At 40.4% G+C, this 19,308-nt stretch overlaps 1 protein-coding gene across 1 annotated transcript in view; it reads left to right on the top strand.

Annotated features, from left to right (window-relative positions):
- Positions 1 to 19,308, top strand: part of LOC126193193 (bifunctional glutamate/proline--tRNA ligase) — a 248,437-nt gene that overhangs the window by 182,733 nt on the left and 46,396 nt on the right. Inside the window, exons 17-20 of the mRNA XM_049932666.1 lie at positions 6,929 to 7,138; positions 7,759 to 7,911; positions 13,307 to 13,424; positions 15,055 to 15,194. Of these exons, the coding sequence (XP_049788623.1) occupies positions 6,929 to 7,138; positions 7,759 to 7,911; positions 13,307 to 13,424; positions 15,055 to 15,194 (621 nt within the window). The remainder of the gene's footprint in view (positions 1 to 6,928; positions 7,139 to 7,758; positions 7,912 to 13,306; positions 13,425 to 15,054; positions 15,195 to 19,308) is intronic.

Raw genomic sequence — 19,308 nt, 5'->3', positions numbered from 1 at the left:
TCTACTCATAGACAAGTAGTTACATTCCCCGGAAGTTCCTGACGGCACATTCCCTGACTATATACACATTACTAAGTATAAGTAGTATGAAACTTTACATCCTGACTGCTGCACAGAGGCAGGAAAACGATTTACATATTCAGCAATGTAGATAAAGAGAGAATAGCATCATATCATAAGGGAAACTCAAAACAGAAGCTTGTAGGGAAACTGTGGCTCAAGTTCAGAGAAATAGTTTCCTAAGTTCTGGAAAGATAGAAACAGCTACTAGTGTGCAGTGGGTACGAAACACACACAGGTCTATAGGTAGAGCTAGGTGAATCCAAACACATTTGACTGTCAAGAGGAGAATGCATGAAGAAGCTTTCAGTGACTGTCATTTCAGAGTCTTATCAATAAACCCCAAACAAAATCAAAATAAATAATATATCAACAAAAAAATGATTTTTGGAAAATGTAATTAGACAGATAAAAAGTCTACTCACCAAGCCTTGGCAGAAAAAAACACACACAAAGATATTGAAACTTGGAGACTCTTGGAACCAGTAACTCCTCATTTTTGTAGAAGGGTTGAGGGAGAAGGAAAAGGAGTGGTGATGTTTAGGAAATGGGAAGAAAACGGAAAAGTCACCCAGAACCCCTGGATGAGGGGAGACTTATCAGACAGGATGAGAAGCAAAGACTGATTATTGGGGATTGCACTGGACTGATAACCTGGGAACTTAAAGATGGAAGATAGAGTAATACACAAAGCAGAGATTACTAACAAAATATCATGCAATAGTTAATAAGAGTAAAATGCTATGTGGCAGAAATGGGATGGGCAGGTCAGAAAATAAAATTTATAGAAGACCAAAAAGGGGTGAAGAGTAGAGTTCTAAGAAACTGGTGTCTGGAAGAAGAATCCAGCTGGCATGTGTGGTGAAAGAGGCACCGTGGTCACTACTGTCGTATTGTAGAGCATGCTTTGCAACAGGATATTTGGTGTTGTCAGTATACACTCTGCATATGCCCAATTGTCCTCACTGATAACTTGGTGGTAGTCATGCCAATGTAAAAGGCCAAACAGTGTTTACATAGAACAAGTACAGTGCTAGGATTGGATGTGATGGACCAGGAAATCGGCTTTCGAATTAGGCTGGTGGAGTAATTACATCCAGCGAAGGCTGAGGTGAGAATGGTGGAGTATAACTGTAATTAGTTGCACATGAATAAATACATTTGCCTCGAATGCCCAAGCTGTATGGGAGAGAATATTTGACATGGAAAGGATGGCAACAGTCAAAATGTGAGTACTGCTGTTTGTTTGTCATTTAATGCGAACAGAAGTGTGTAGCTGGTGCTCGGTGAGGATGAGTCAACATCAAGCAAAGTAGCATGGGTTTCGGAATAAGACCATGTGACATTTAATAGGGAGAATTTATTTAGGGATTCCAAGAATTTTAACAGGTCAGCCTCACCATGAGTCTAATGGCAGAGATGTCACCAATGATTCTGAACCAAACTAGGGACTAAAGGCATGTGGATCCCAGGAAAGCTCCCTCCAAGCAACCCATGAACAGGTTTGCATAGGAAGGAGTCATCCTTGTTCCCAAGGCCATGCCACTGATCTGTTTGTATGTCTGCATCTCAAAGGTACAGTTGTTGTTGGTATGTATAAAGTTGATTAAGGTGAGCAGGAAGGACAGGTTTGGAATCAGGTGGGAACTGGTCGAGGTAATGTTCAGCAACAGACAGACCAGGTACATGGGGGGATCTTGGTATGTAGGGAGGTGGCATTAGCTGTGGCAGGCAATCTATGTTATGGGAGTGGGATGGACACAGATTTCAGATGGTCTAGTAAATGGTTAGAGTCTTCAATATACGTAGGAGAGAAGTTAACTGTACAATAGGTTGCAGGTGTTGACCAACAAAGCAGACATACTTTGAGGGGATGCTTTGAAGTGGGAACTATTGGACGTCCAGGGTGATGTGGAAATGTCACAAAACTTTACATGAGGTTTGAAACATGTTACAGGAGTGGGTTTTGCAGGCGTCACTTTTTAAAAATAACATCAGTCGATTGCTGTTCATTTTGCCTCTCACATTCAATAAGTCATTGGTTTCACATACTGTGTCACAATTAGTCAAATGAGATGTCGACAATTTAGTCTTTAACCTGGTTCTGAGTTGAGCTAGGATTTTATTCTAATCTGGTGCACAAAGATCATCAGATACCCCATGAAAAGAATTAACAGCTGGAAAGGTCTGCAGACTGAGGACACTTAAGTGTTGCTAACATTCTTTCAAATTGCGCAATCCGCAAAGAAATATTTCACTGCTGCTGTAAAGTGTTTGGCAGTAAGCAAAATGGCTACATCATGTTTGAAAACAAGTGTACTGAATGACAAGATTTGGAAATGTATGTAGTTTTGTTGCCAGAAACATCCCTAACGTGGTGACATAAACTTCAAACATCAGAATGACAGCAGTGCTGTATTCATCCTCAAAAAAGCAAGCACCCATCACCCCACAGGATAGCACTTGGACATCATAGAGTAAAATTGGTAGTGTGTAAGGGACACTGGTGATAGTAAGCTGGGTTTCCTTGAGTCTAGTAGTGGAAGTTTTGCTTATTCATGTAACTACTTAAGTGAAAATGGGCTCATAAGTCTCCCAAAGACTTTGAATGATGAAGTATGCTTCTTTATGGTAGTCAACAGTTGTTCACAAATTTGAGCACAGTCATTAGGATTCAGTTTGAATTTTATATGGATGAAATTGTGTTGAAGCTGTAGTGAAAAGGCGTTTTCACACCAAAAGATGAGGACACTCTTGATTGCAGTTCACGTGGTATTTGTGTTTTCAGGTTTATGTATAGACCATAGAACCCTAAATAAGAGTTTTCTTAACTTAAACTATTCCTCTCAAAACTCAGAATCCATATTGCAATTGGATGTAATGACAGAACTGCACTGTAAGGCAGGATTTGATAGTGACACTAAAATATTGTTTGTGCAGCTATAAATCTGTCTCTATGTTGGTAAAACTCATGTCTGGTGACTGTGTACCTTGCCTTGCTCCACTGTAACTAAATTTCTATTACTATTTTCTACAAGGTTGCCAACATAGACTTCAAATTTTCCCATCTCTCTATGCCACCCAATACTGCCAAGAAGACAAGATCAGACTAAAGACATTCTGCACAGAGTCATTAAGCAGGTATCCTTCCCACATTCTATTCGTGAATGGAACAGGAAGAAAACCTAATATGTGCTATGTAGGTACAATGACTTCACATTCATTATTTTGTATAGTGAATGTAGATATTCCATATGAGATGTCACATAATAGCTATCCCTTGTTGTATGTGTATGTATTCATCATAAGTAGTTCAGGTATGTCAAAGAGTGTTGTAAATGGAATGTAATTGGTCAGAAAAAGTATTTGTGATTTGAAAAGTGATGGTAAAAAATGATAGAGTAAATGTGCAAGATTCCATCCCCGGATACCTCTACAGCAGTACTAGGGACAAATCCTCGTCCTGTCATCGTCGTATAAGTTTCATCTGCTTTCAGTAACTAATTTCTGGTAAATTTTAGGATGATTCTGCCATTGAAGCTATATTGAGTTTGTTTCACCATATATGTCAGCAATGAAGTAATATTTCATAATTTGTGAGGTGCTTCTACATGTGAAAATAAACCAAAAACATCAAAACATGTCTGATTTTCAATCATTATGGAAATAGAGAATGTTGAAGACTACACACGTCTATGAATGAATATGAAGACAAGTGTGATTATTACTTACCGAAATGTTGTGTAGATGCTGTGGTGGTCAGAGGGTGGGTGCTGTGGTGGGACAGATGACTATACCTACAAGAAGTCTGTGGGCTCTCCAACAGATGGCAGCACTGTGACATTGCACCGAGGCAACAGCTGCAAGTATACTCAATGTGCAATCATGAGTTGGAACATTGAGCAGTTGAGTGTCCATGTGCATGTCATGCTTGAGTGTTGTTTAATTGAGGAAGTCCATTGTGTCAGTGAACATCAACATGCCACATATGCTCAGTCATGCAGACGTGTATGTATGTATGTATGTAAGTTTACTGTAATGACAGTACCCATATGCCTGTGATAATACGAGAGATATTTCCCTGATCAACAAACCCCCTGTGCCAGGGTATTTGCTAGGGTTTTTCAAACATTACATGAATCTGGAGCACTATCCAGTGTACATGTAACATCAGAATGTGAGGCCACCCAAACAGTTGCGGGAAGGGAAGACATTTTTGCAATGGTACAACAGTCCCCACCATCAATTAGTGGCACATTCTGAGGGCTTGTACCCCATGTAACGTCTGAATCCAGGTGACTCAGTAAGCAGACAACAATTTTGTGAATGGTTGACTGTACACAGTTTCGTTCAACACACTTTATTTACAGGTAAGGCTACATTTATATGCAATGGTATCATGAACATCCACAATTCTCTTATGGACGATTGAGAACCAACATGACACTAGGGAAATAAGATTCTAAGTTAGGTTCTCAGTGAACGTCTGGTGTGGTACAATTGATGACGTGGGGATCGGGCTTGTATTCCTGCTAGATCACATGACAGCCGCAGCATACACACATTTCTTGATAGAAGACCTACCTGCACTTTTGGAAGATGTAACATTAGAGCAATGATGGCAAATGTACCTGCAACATGATGGGTCACCAATTCACTGTACCAGGCAAGTATTTCAGTATTTAAATAACACATTTCCTCAATGGTGAATCGGCCATGGTAGACCATTAACTGGCCTGTCATATCACCCTACTTAACCCCATTAGACTTTTGTTTATGGGACTGGTTAACGGGGGGTTGCTTATGCTACAGATCTGGATACTTATCACTTGCATCACCAAGACTGCTAAGATGATTATCAATGTGCAACACAAAACACCTTTCAATGCGTTGACAAGTGCATTAAGGTGGATGGTAAGTAACATTCACACATGTCTTCATAATCATTCAAGGATTTGTGTAGACTTCAACCCACTCCAGTTCTGTAATGATCAAAAATCAGACAGAAGTTCCTAGGCCTTTTTTGGTTTCTTTTCACATGTAGAATCACCTCACAAATTATGTAACATTCCTCCTGGATCACCCTATATGTAAGTGATAAGTCAGTTGAGACAAAGGACAACATAAGATATTTAGATGAAAATGTCACATGAAACAGTAGTAAGGTGGTGGGGATGGTGGATTGTGGTAGTCAGTTAGATACTAAAAAGAGAGTTTGATGTGCAAGAAAGTGTGGAAGAAATAAATGTTGTTTAAAGATTCTGTGGTGGTATCATTAAGATTGGATCGTTCCATAGTGGTCGTAGAGATGTGTTTGGAAGTGGACTTGCAAAGTCATGGGTGAGTTTAGAGATGTAGTCACCAGGACAGAGTGCAGTTGGAAACCATTGTCTGCCTTTATGATACAAGGTAATCAGTATCATTATTTGATTTTCTATTAAGTGCAGCATCCAAAGCTTGTACAGAAGAATGTTCAGTGGCCCCTATATTTTCAACAAAACCATTATGATGTTTTCAGCATTGATATACAGTCAATCATTTAGTGAGAGGGCAGTTGACGAGACTCTTTATGGGAATTCTGTACCACACGTTTAAGAGGCCCGTTTACCATGCAAAGGAAGGTACTGGGTGGTTGCTATTGCCAAATTTTTAATATTGCTTTGTACTTTTTATAGTTTTTGGAAACAAAAATTTTCATTGTTGTGTGCTTTCAGGTCTACAGTTGAGTTCTTAATTCCATTTTATGCGCCATATTTTGACAACTGAGCAAATTATGTTCTTCAGATGTTCGTACTCTGTTGTATATGTGTACTTTCTGCCTGGAATCCAAACACACTGTTAAGTATTGTTGGTGATGTGTAATTATGCCAAGGAAGCCTGAAAGATCACATCACTCTACAGGGAGGAGCTATTCTACAATGTAAACAAGGTGGACGACTTACACCAGAAGAAAGATTAACTTCAGGTACACTATCTTCCTAACAAGATGTCAACATGAAAGGTGTTTCGGGCATAGTGAGTTGAGCTCGAATTGTAAATAGTAGTGAGACATCAACAACACTTCACAGTCTGGTTGGAGTCCAGGGATTGAGTATGCATAACAACAAACTAATACCTCTATTCCTGGAAAAGTTGACTGGATTAATCTTCAGAATATTGTACATAAATTGAATCAGCCTGTCCATACATCCAAAAATCCACCATTAATCAATCGTGCCGATAAAACCTGAGAAAGCACATAATTCTTAATAATGGTATTAAGTATGTAAGTTGTAGAGCTTACTGGCCTGTATTTATCATTTATCTTTTGATGTATGTTCTGGCTTACATTCTTGAAGACTGGAGTTAAATCCCCAACCACCCATCTGAATTTAGTTTTCCAATGATTTTTGTAATCAGTGGTAAATGAATGCCAAAACAGTTGTTCGGAGAATGCCACAGCCAGTTTACAGTCTTTGATTAAAGCAAGTGCTCCATCTTTACTAACCGTATTTTGAACACAAATGTTATACTGTAATTTTCCGTTGATGTGGATTCTTAAATTTTTTTATTTCTTTTATTTTTTTTATTTTTTTTATTTTTATTTTTTTTTTTATTTTTTTTCTTTTCCCTGCCAAATAATGAAAGAAGAAGTTGTTTTAACGCTTCAAAGCCACCATAGTTATTTATGAATGTTGAGTGTTATTATTCACTGATACCTCTATTCTGCCCACAAATACAGTGGTGTGTGTGTGTGTGTGTGTGTGTGTGTGTGTGTGTGTGTGTGTAAAGGCATTGCCGTTTGTTTATTTCAATTTTCATGTTGGCTTTTTATACGTTTGAATACATAGTTAATTATTAAATTGTAACAAGTATGCTTGTCTTCCAGGTTATAACCAAAGGAGAACTAATTGAATACTATGATGTCAGTGGATGTTATGTTCTACGTCCATGGTCTTTTGCTGTTTGGGAAAGAATAAAAGATTACTTTGACTGTGAGATTAAGAAACTTGGTGTTCAGAATTGTTATTTCCCACTGTTTGTTTCACGTAGTGCCTTAGAGAAAGAGAAGTCTCATATAGCAGATTTCTCTCCTGAGGTGAGCCAATTTCATTTGCTTTGTGAATTACACTCCTGCAGCATCAGAATAGTATGTGCCTGCAAGATTATTAATTTTTAAAATAGTTGTCTGATGGCTAAAACCAGTTGTAATAAATATGTATGCTCTAGATTATTTAACTTATTCAGACTGTGCAAACTAAATCATTATACTAATAACCTGTGCTAATCTCTCAAATAAGCTGACATTATTGACAGTGTTTTGTCATTATAAACGTAGCACTCCAGTGAACTTAAGACTTTGTGTCCATGCATGTAATATTATGTTAGCTTCATTGATGGAAAGAATGCCATGTCCGTAATGTTTTGATCGTAACATTTTAGTGAGGATTGTCTGACCAGTAATATTATGGGTGTGACAGTCCTCACTAAGACGTGCCTAGAATATTACAGGCTAGATCCAGATGTGTGTTGACAATAAGTTTGTACGGTTGTTTAAAATTCATAGGACGGACACACACACACACACACACACACACACACACTTACTTGCCATTTCACTTAAAAATTTTCTTTTACATAAATATTTGACTCGAGGCCTTACGGGCTTCTAAATGTAAAATGCTTTCAAATATTTAAAAAGACTATATATTTTATTAGGTTGCATGGATTACTAAGTCAGGTGATACTGACTTGGCAGAGCCTATTGCAGTACGGCCGACGAGTGAAACTGTGATGTATCCCTCTTACGCCAAATGGATACAATCTTACAGGGACCTACCTCTGAAACTAAATCAGTGGAACAATGTTGTGGTAAGTTTGGAAATAAGTGTTCGGCCCCCCTCCCCTTCCTTGCCTGTCGAAAACTGCCTGACATGTCAGGCATTTGTATTATTAAAGTAAGCAGTCTGTGTTTTGCGATAATTTAATACAATGCAAAGTTAAATGGGTAAAGCTTACTAGAGAGAAATTTTATTCTACTTATTCTTCTTGTGCCTGTGTGTCGCACCGGTGCAGGATCAGCAAGGTGGCATGTGGTATGGTTTGATGAAAGTTTCCAGAAAGTAGGTTCATTCTGCCAGAAAAATATTCACTTACAGATTTAGAATGTTTTTTCACAGATTTTATTGGTATAAAAAGTTTTATGTAGGCAGAGAAAGGCGGAGGGGCACACTTTGTTGATGATTTATGTGCATATATTTACCAAGTCTGTAAGTGATATGAATTGAGCACCACATACATCACAGTGACATTCATGCAGCATTTATCAACATGACATTGCTTGTGAAACTGCGGTAGCTTTAGAAAATTATATCTTGTCATTTGTGCTAGGAACTAAGAAGAGATTGGAAGACTGGCGACCTACGTTTTTAGTGAAGGGATCGGATCCAGTATCAGCATCATGCAGTGAAGTTCCAGCCTACAATATTTAAATAGTTTTGTTGCCTTGAGGCCACCAGCATACGCAGCAGAGCCTTATGTCTGTTGGCATGTGCCTGCTGACAGTCTCAAGATCCACTCTGTTTACTACAGTACACAGGGGGGAGAAAAATTGTGTCACAAAATTTTAACCCTTGATAGCTGATGCCAGTAGGAACCAAAATTACTAATGTTGTGTAGGCCGACAACGCACAATTTTTAAACTGCAGAAACTTGGTGCCACATGCTCCAGTTGGCCGCAGGATTGCCCTGTTGCTGGATGCTCTGGACAATGTATGACTGCGAATGCTTTGCCTGCCATAGATCGCAGTGTATCCATGGGAGCCCGCATGCTTGGTGGTAGCGCGCTAGCCTTCCACTCTGGGGGCGAATCCGCCGGGGTCCCGACACATCCATTGTAGTTTCATGATAAGACGTACTGGGAACAAACCTGTCAACAGCTGTTAGTTTGTGTACAGAAAGTCTTCTACGAATTTTGTCGGCCCTGAAAAGGGCCTTTTTTTAGCTAGGACATTGTTTACGTAAAGCAGGTCCTCAAAATGGCGTCCCTCTGGCACGACACAAGCTTGTTAACATCGAATGGTGTTTTTCCAATCTCTTTCAAAGATTCCTGGCATTGCTGTGATGTGATTGGCGGCATGTTGAATACGATCCAGTAATTCCTCTTTGTTTCTATGTGTTTCGCATCCAGATGGGTGAACTAGAACCTTGAAAAATCCCCACAGGAAAGGGATTCAACTGTTATGTGCAGGCGCCCCATCATGCTGCAACCACATGTGTAGCTGTTATGTCCAGGGGAACATCTTCCAGCAGGCCAGGTAGAGTTTCTTGCAAAAAGTGAAGGTAATTTGGCATGGTAAGTTGAGGAAGTAGACGGAGTGGCGCAGTCAGGTGGTCACCCACAATGCCTGCCCAAATGTTGAGCAAAAATCGTTCCTGGTATCCGTGGACGTACGTGGCGTGAGGATCTCCCCTTGTCCAGTAATGAACATTTCGAGTGTTAAGACCATTCTGATGGAAGGTGCACTGTCGGTAAACAACACAATGGCGGGAAAGTTGGGGTCTCGTGCTACACATCGCAGAAACCACCAGTGAAACCGTAGCCTGTGTTCATAATCCACCTCAGGATTTAGGTCTTGGTCAAGGTGGAAACTATATGGATGCTGGCCATCATCCCTCAAAACCTCCCAGACTAACCAATGAGTGCTCCCTCAAAGTGCTCGAGATCAGTATCTTCAAATGCAGCATCCCGTTGTGTTTGAGGTCTTCCATTATCACCATGATATCCTGCTAACGAGCCTGTTTCGCCAAGTCTCCATAGAGTTGCTGTAAACGTTTACGGGTGTGGGTGGCGTCTAGCTGGGTACCATTCCTCATAGAATCATCGAGCTTCATGCGCATTACGGATGGCTAGTCCATAAACAAAAACCGTATTGTGTTGTTCTTCAAACGAATACTGTGCCACCATGCTTACTGTATGACTAAATTGCAGTTGACGTGTATGTACTCCGAAGCAAAGCTTACATCTGAATGCCCCTGACATGAAGGCAAACATCAAGACCTGTTAGATGTGTGCATATCACATTGGGGCAGTGATGGGGCGAGGGACATTTGTATATGTGAACCTACAGCCATAGTGCTGCGCATCAACCGTCAAACAGCAACAGGGCAATCCCACAGCCAATCGGAGCACATGGCCCCAGGTTTCCATAGTTTAAAAATGGTGCATTGTCAACATATACAACATTAGTCATTTTGCTTCCTGTATGTATCAGCTATTCAGGATTTCTCCACCCTGTATATAATGTGCATTCTAATGAAACCCAGTCGCTAGTGTAAAGTAACGGTAACTCAAAAATATCGTTATACGCAGTACACATACTCAAAAATAGTTGCCAAAACTGTTGGCACATTTATCCCATTGCGACTTTAGCCAGTCGATTCCATCCTCGAAGAAGCTAGTAGGCTGCTGTTGGATCCAGGCCTATACTCAGTCACACACTTCATTGTCCATTGCGAATTGATGTCTGCGAATAGTTTGTTTTCGAATTGATGTCTGCGAATAGTTTGTTTTAGAGGTACAAACACATGAAAGTCCCACAGTGAAATTCGGGATCGTGTGGTGGATGTTCGAGCATTTCCCACCGAAACTGCTGCAATGTCGTCTTCACCGCATTGGCCATGCGTCTGGGCGGGCATTATCATGCATGAGGATAATGCCATTGTACAGCATGCTTCGGCGTTTCGACTTGATTGCTTGTCTAAGGTTCTGTGAAGTGGCTTGATAACGCTGGGCATTGATGTTGGTTCCCTGTTCCAGGAACCTGACGAGCAGTGGGTCCATGTGGTCAAAAAAGGAGGACATCATGGCCTTGCCATAACCGGTGTGCACAGCCTTTGATTTCTTCGGAGGTGGTGAAGTCGCATGTTTCCACTGCTTGCTCTGACATTTGCTTTCCAGTTCAAAACAGTCATACCATGTTTCGCCATTCAAGTATTGTGCTGTTCGGTAGTCAGTTGGTGGGGAACACACTGCACACAGATTTTTTGACAGTTCAAGTGTTGATGCGTTATGGTGTGGACAGTGTCCATGCTAATACCCAATAACCGATGGATCTTGTCCACGGTGATTCTGCAGCTGTCCAAGACTAAAGCAGTCACTTCCACAACCATTTCCGATGTGGTGACACAATGAGCCTGTCAAAGATGAGCATCGTCTTCCTGTGACTTGTACCCCTCCAGGAATCATTTGCACCATTCCACAACACTTGAATGACTCGGACTGTACTCGCCATACACAGCCTTCATCTGTCGATACTTTTCACATCCTCCAACTGCCTCCACTTCCAAAAATTGAATCACTCCTTGTTGTTCCTGCTTACTCACCTGCGTGTTCGGTAGTGGACGATAACCTGTGTAATCGCCTTCTCTTCGGCATGAAACCACACAGGCGCTATGAAACATCAAACAATGTGCGTGCGTCAGATGGCACCACCATACTCACAGTTACATGGTGCCACCTTACGTGTAAGTCAAAGATAAACACATTGAAGAGGTTTCATTTGAATGAACCTCGTAGCTGGATGGCATGTTTGCAATACAATCACACTCACATGAGGCTTGTTGATGAAACATTTACTGCAGATGTGTGGCCTCTAGATACGATCTTAGGTTAGGGGTGTATTACCAGTTTAGCCTTGGTTGCAGTTGTGGCTTCTTACAGTTCTCCATGCTGCAGATGTCTTTCAGTACTGTGCATTAATGTGTATTACTTGTTGATTCGATATTGATGTAAAAGCAGGTGCAACGTTTTGTTCAACATTGTCTATAAGCCGAAAAAGCTACAAATTTATGTTTGCAAGTTATAACGTGATTCCTTGTGCCTCAGTAATCATGAATAAGCATGTTACAGTGACTTATTAAACTTCCTTCAGTTTCACGATAGGGCTTTTCGCGACATGCCGAAAAAGCTACAAATTTATGTTTGCAAGTTATAACGTGATTCCTTGTGCCTCAGTAATCATGAATAAGCATGTTACAGTGACTTATTAAACTTCCTTCAGTTTCACGATAGGGCTTTTCGCGACATTTTCACACTGGAAGGCACTGGAGAGGGGCGGTGTGACAGCACGAGAATGGTGTTACAATTATATTGACGTAACATGGAGAGTTTTGCAGTATAATTAGATCATGTTTTGAACGTAAAGGATTAATGCCAATCATAACAGGATATTGCCAACAATGTTACACAGTGCAGAAAGAAATAACACTGCAGAAAATGGATGTTCGCCTATTGCAAGATTTGTTATTTGACAGATCTGAACACTGGGAATGCAATATAATCTGCCTATCTGGATTGAGAGCAGGCAAATGCTCTTCCCCTTCTTGCTCTCTCTCCCTCCCCGCTTTCCCATCCCCCTCCCCCCTCCCTCCCCCTCTCTCCCTCCCCCTCCCCCCTCTCCCTCCCCCCTCTCTCTCTCCCTCCCCCTCCCCACTCCCCCACCCCCTCCCCTCCCCCCTCTCTCCCTCCCTCTCCCTTATCCCTCCCCCTCTCCCTTATCCCTCCCCCTCTCCCTTATCCCTCCCCCTCTCCCTTATCCCTACCCCTCTCCCTTATCCCTACCCCTCTCCCTTATCCCTACCCCTCTCCCTTATCCCTCCCCCTCTCCCTTATCCCTCCCCCTCTCCCTTATCCCTCCCCCTCTCCCTTATCCCTCCCCCTCTCCCTTATCCCTCCCCCTCTCCCTTATCCCTCCCCCTCTCCCTTATCCCTCCCCCTCTCCCTTATCCCTCCCCCTCTCCCTTATCCCTCCCCCTCTCCCTTATCCCTCCCCCTCTCCCTTATCCCTCCCCCTCTCCCTTATCCCTCCCCCTCTCCCTTATCCCTCCCCCTCTCCCTTCTCCCTTGCCTCTCCCTTCTCCCTCGCCTCTTCCCCTCACTCTTCTTCCTCTCCTCTCCTCCCTCCCCTTCCCCCTCCCTCTTTCTATATCCCTCTCCAACCATTTCTTCTTCCATCCCCCCACAGTTCCACACTCATACCTTTTCATTTCATCTCACCGTTGTTGCGACTTATCTACAAAATTTTACCAGCTAACAACAGGTTACGTGATTATTTTTCTGTTTTTCAATGTTTTGCATTTTTGATTGAAGAATTCCAGGCAATAAGTTTGTTTAATAATGTATCCACTTCTTAGATGCTTTCACTGTGGTGTCAATGTTTGTTTATATCATTTCTCTGGTATTTATTCTGGTATTTTTAACCAACAGAGATGGGAATTCAAGCATCCACAGCCTTTCCTTCGTACCAGAGAATTTCTGTGGCAGGAAGGGCACACAGCATTTGCCACATTTGAGGAAGCTAGAGAGGAAGTGAAGACAATGTTAGGTAACTCTAATCCTCTATTGCACATTGAAAACTCTGCTATAATATTGAAAGTTGTGCGAAGCTTATTGACTCGTTTTAAAAGTTTGTAAAGCATCAGTAAAGGTTGTTTTATATTACTTTTGATATATTGTGCAAGGCTGTGTTGATGAATTATACTGAATATTGTGATAGCACTGTTAGAATCACAATTGGGAGGGCAGAAAATCTGGCCATCTAAACTTAGGTTTTCTGTGGTTCCCTAAATCACATAAAGCAAGGGCTTCCACGATTCACTCTCCACTGTCCTTCTAAACCATTCTTTAAAAAAACATTGAATGGTTTCTTAAGCGTGACTTTAGAAAGTTTCTCTTTAACCCCCTTGCTGCATTATTTGAGCAAACCTACCACAACATTACTGTGAAAAAGACAGCAAGAATCTTCTTGACAAATTGATATTGTAGGTCAGACTGGGGCTTAATCCAAGCCCTCGCCTGTCGTGACCTCTGCTCTTACCAACTGAGCTATCTGGGTAAGGTCTCAACTCAAAGTTTCTGCCCCCTCTGTTACCTTCCAAACACCACAAATAGTCTATGCTTATGCTGCCCCTGGGAGAAAGCATAGTGTTGACGAAAGCTTGCCATAATATTTGGTCATTTCCATCATGAATTTTTTCATTCTTCAATGTAGTGTAAATTTTGATGAAAAGAATGTCAGTGGTCATTCTGATAAACTATCAAGATACTGATCAGAGTCAATTCATGTTTTCATCTATCTGTATTGCTCTTCTGTTTCCCCCAACTTAGCGGAGGCTCCCCTGCATGAGGGGTATAATCATTCCTTGTGTGCCAAGATTACTTTAAATCGGAATGATCATCAAAGTTGGATGTTGAATTCAGAAAACAAGGAAAACTCTTGCAACAATTGTATGGGCTTTCTAACAACTTTCACCAATCCAAGAGAGAGAGAAATTTTGAATCTTGGTGGCAAGTTCAAATTGTGTGCTGAACCGAGGCATGCAATCAAACTTTTGCAGGCAGTACAGTACCATATCAGCTATTTGTTCATTCCTCACGAACTGATGCAAAGTTACGACACGTCGAATGTATCCCTCCTTACCTCCTGGGCTCTTAAAGTTTGTAAATTTCACTTGTTCTTTGCTTATTGAAGGTATAAATTCAGAGCACATAGATTTGCAGCACATTTTCAATTTGCCATTTGACAAAGTAATGTCTTAACTTGGTTTTGTGGACTGTGGCTTTGATTTCAAAAATTTATTTAGTTTTTGCAGAACATTTTCCTCTTATAATTCTGAGTGTTCGGCAGTTGCTCCACATATTTCATATGGACACATTTCATATGGTACACATCCTTCACCATAATCCAATGTCGTATTAGGTGAATACTTGATGTGATGGCCTGGCTCGCCATTATATTTCAAGGGTGAGTCCAGCAGCAGTGAATTGAGAGGGATCACTTACTTACAAACATTGTTAAATTCCTTCCTTCAGTGCATTCCTGACACTATATCTATTTCTTAAAAGGGAATTTTACAAGTGATACTAAATTATATGACCTGAATTTATAGTCTTGTAATTTCTCCAGATTGAATTTTGACATTTTTAGTGATCGGAAACATTTAAATTTGTTGCAGATTTATATGCCAATATCTACACGGATCTTTTAGCAATCCCGGTTATTAAAGGCAGAAAAACACAAAAGGAGAAATTTGCTGGTGGAGATTATACTCTCACTGTTGAAGCATTCATATCAGCCAGTGGACGTGCAATACAGGCAAGACTTTGCAGTATTTTTTGTTGAAAAACTAAAAAGGATTTTTGCATAAATTTTGTTGCATATTGTAAAAGTGCAGTTGCTGTTAAAATGTGTCTAATTACAACCAATAGGATCATCATTCTGTTTAACTTACCTTCTATTATACAGCATAATTTTGCCTATGCGATACTAAAGATTATTAATAGGGACAAAAGCAGTCATTTCAGACACAGGTACATGGGCCATTCATTTGAAATTTAAAAAAAGGAAAATAATTTCATGTGTGTGTGTGTAAAACATTAAAATATTTGAATATGCTCTATAAGTCATTTACTTTATGATGAACCTTGAAGATTACAACTGAATGATATGTATGGGTTTTCAATGGTACAGTAATATTACTTTGGTCTTGCGTTGTACTGTTACTTCCCACACACCAAACTATCATGTGGAATATTCAGCTTCTGTGACAATAGTGTTTCAGTTGTTTTATTAATGTAGTTTAGGTGTACACTTCAAAATTTCATAACAAAGCTTCTGTACATTATATTACATTTTGATTCAGTTTTGTTAATTTTAGTAATTTTTGAATACTTTTGTCTCTCTTGACATGTTCTAATTTTTTGTGCACTCCTTATTGTGTTCATTTTTTCAGCTACAGTAACAGATATAATTTCAGTCTGTTCATGGTTATTACTCAGTTGAATGTTTCAGAGCGATCATTTGTCTTATCTCTCATTATAGTTCAGAAGAGGTTTTTACAGTTTCCAGCGATTAGTTTGTTCATACTTGATCAATTTTTGATGATAATGAATCCTTGTTTTCCTGAGAACCCTCACAAAATACTGATAGTTTCTTGCAGTGCATGATGAAACAAGGTTTTCAGTTACAATAGGTTGGATTCTACCCCATCCCTCCTTCTGCTGTACATCATATACATAATTAACTTATGGAAGTGGAAATGGTACAGAATTTACGTCATTCCAATCTCATTGTTGTCATCATCATCATCTTCACACAATAGTTAAATGTTTCAGCTGAATGTGTACCTTATCTGTTGCTCGCTATAGCCATTTGCTTCAATTTTCATTAGTTTAGCACATGACGGCAACGGCAGAGGGACTGGAAATCTCGATTTATTTCTAAACAGTGCGATGCTTCCACCTTTTCACCTGTTGCTTCAAGTACTGTGATAGAGATACGAATGGTAGGAAAGTAGTGAGAGATACGTGGTAAGGCCATACTTTGGCAGCAAAGATAAAGCTCAAGCAAGGCAAAAAAAACACACACACACTGGCGGTGCATTCTTTGCCTTGTTCCAGCCTAACAACTGACAATGTTAGTGTGTGCTTTACATGGGGACTGTTGGTTCTGCTTCTGACTCCCTTTCAAGAGATAAAGAGAGTTTAAAATGTATAATATGTGGTTCAGTGTAAGTTTTGAAACGGTTGTGATTAATGGTTGTGTTGTAAACATATATTTTCACTGAAGCTTGGAAGTTACAGGAAAGAACGCCCTTGTAAAAAGTTTAGCATGATTAAACTTATTTTTGAGGCTGAAAGTGAGGGCTTCTGAGGGGATAGACTTCTGCAAGGATCAGGTTTTTAGGATATAGGATATCAAGAAATTCTTGGTTATATATTTTATGAATGGCATACTCACCTCCCAACAATTATCACATTTGCATTGTTTTAGCATCTGCTGTAAATGTCCTCCTGCAAACCATTGACCTTTCCCAAATTGGAATCACATCTGTATTGTTTTAGCATAAGCTATTTGGTTGGTGCTTAAGTTCATAGCATTTTTCCATTAATTTAATAAGTGCAACAGATACACGTAACAGGGTCTTTAGTCATCATTAATTTATTCTCCTTCACTGTGTACAACAGTCTGTCAGCACTGGAGTAACTTTCCAGTTCCACGACTGTAGAAATCACATGGTTCTGAGGCGGAGAACTTGTCGATCCGAAGAACTTGTCGATCCGAAGAACTTGTCGATCCGAAGAACTTGTCGATCCGAAGAACTTGTCGATCCGAAGAACTTGCCGTGCCATGTTCAGAGTGCATTTCCACATGAAAAGGAATCTCCTTAAAGGCTTTTCGATAGAGAGCAGAAAAGGTAAAAGTCTGAGGGCACAAAAAAGGTAAAAGTCTGAGGGCACAAGATCAGGTGACTAAGGTGGGTGCAGAATGATTCCCATCCCTACTCCTGAATAGTGTTTTTTGTCAGTTTAGCAGAAAGCAGGTGGGTATTATTGTTGAGTAGTATCACCTTCAGGTAATCATTCTGGGTCACTGTTCTTGGACTGCATCTGCAAGACCTTTCAGAGTTGTTGACAATAAAATGTCAGTTGTGATTGTTAGACCTCTGAGAAGCAGTTCATAGTACATTATCTTTTGTGAATACACAGAGATCTTTGTACAGAGAGTTGCTGCTTTGTTTGGCTCAAGCATTCCTTTCTTTTCCTTAAGTTAGCTTAAAGACATCATTTTTCATCACGGGTAACGACACAGGATAGGAATGATTGGTGATGTTTGTAAGCCCGTTAATAACAAGCAAGTAGAGATGCACATATGGCCACCTGCTGATTTTTGTGATTTGCGCTTAGAGCATGCAGTACCCAAACAACCGAATTTTGAACTGCCTCATTGCATGCAAATTTCGCATGTTGGTGGAATTATCACAGTTCATCACATTTGCCAGTTCTCGAGTACATTGATGTGGTTCTTTACGGATTAATGCATTTCAACGATCTTCACCAAACCGTAATGGTCTTCCTGAATTTGGGGACTCACTGATGTCAAAACACTCCTCCTCAAAATGGAAAAAAGAAAAAAAAAAAAGGAACAGTTTTTTACCAATCTGTCCAATGGCATTATCCCCATTCATGGCACTTTTTTTTTCTGGCTGCCTTTGCTGGTGTCACCCCTCCATTGACCTTAGAAGAATATATCAGAAATGTTCAGATTTCCCCACTTGACACTCCTTTCCTAGTATCCACAGCTGCACCCACCATCTCCAGTTGACAAAATGACAACTCAAATAGCAACAGTGAACTAGAAATAAAAAATGACAATTGATAAATAAACCCATAGCAATTGGAATACCAACATGCAAAACAAAAATACTTCAAACTTATGCACCAACCGTATATAAAAGTCCTCCCTCAAACTAAGTGCCGTGCCCTGATTGGAGTGGCTTACATGCTGCGCCAATACAGACAGCCCCAACAGTAGTGCAAGTGTACATCAGAGAGGTATCATTTCGGTATTTACAAGGGTAACAGGATGTCTTCAGGAAAGGTTGGTGTGTTTGAATTGGGGGGGGGGGGGGGGGGGGATAATAGAGGGGATCATGGCTTCACAACAGTAAGCAGGTTCAAGTGGATATAGTTTTTACTAGCTGTTCAGATATGAAAAGGCTTGCACTGGACAGAGTAATGCAAAGAGCTGCCTCAAACAATTCTGCATACTGAAGAACACAACAAGAAAGGATTGATGATAATTCAAGACCTGTAAAGATGATGATGGAGAATAATGTGTTTTATGGGATTGAAGGATGTTGTCTTGACTTGTGGATGATGTTGTTAGTCAGCAAGGCAGAACTGTAAGGGGTTTCATGGAAGGATTGATGAATTGTTAGCTGGACATTGGTGTTTCCAGGTAGGCGTAAGATACCTATAACTTCTTCAGGTGGTGGTTAGAATATTATTGAAGCTGTTGGAGGGCAAGGGTCTTGAAATGAATATGCCATGGGAATTTGGAAAAATTACATAGGGCAGACAAACTGTGGCATAGCTAAGCTCTTAACTGAACATGGCATTATATCCATTCATGGCACAAATGTTTCTGGCTGCCTCTGTTGCTGTCACCACTCTATTGAACTCGGACAGAAATTTTGAAAAATCAGTGGTAATGGAACACAGCCATATGGAAGGGCATAAGATTAACTGTGGCAATACAGAGATCCTCTCCTACACATCAAATTTCTGGGTCTATGTAATGAAACAGTTGATAGAATTTTTGCATGTGCAAAGCAGTTTTAACAGAGACAGAGGTTACAACCTCAGTTGTGTGTGGAGGAGAGCACTCTAAAGAAATAAAACCAAGAAACATAATTTTTAAGGGGATG

Source organism: Schistocerca nitens, chromosome 1 (assembly GCF_023898315.1).
Source record: "Schistocerca nitens isolate TAMUIC-IGC-003100 chromosome 1, iqSchNite1.1, whole genome shotgun sequence".
Classification (NCBI taxonomy): domain Eukaryota; kingdom Metazoa; phylum Arthropoda; class Insecta; order Orthoptera; family Acrididae; genus Schistocerca; species Schistocerca nitens.
This window is presented reverse-complemented; position numbering and strand designations above follow the sequence as displayed.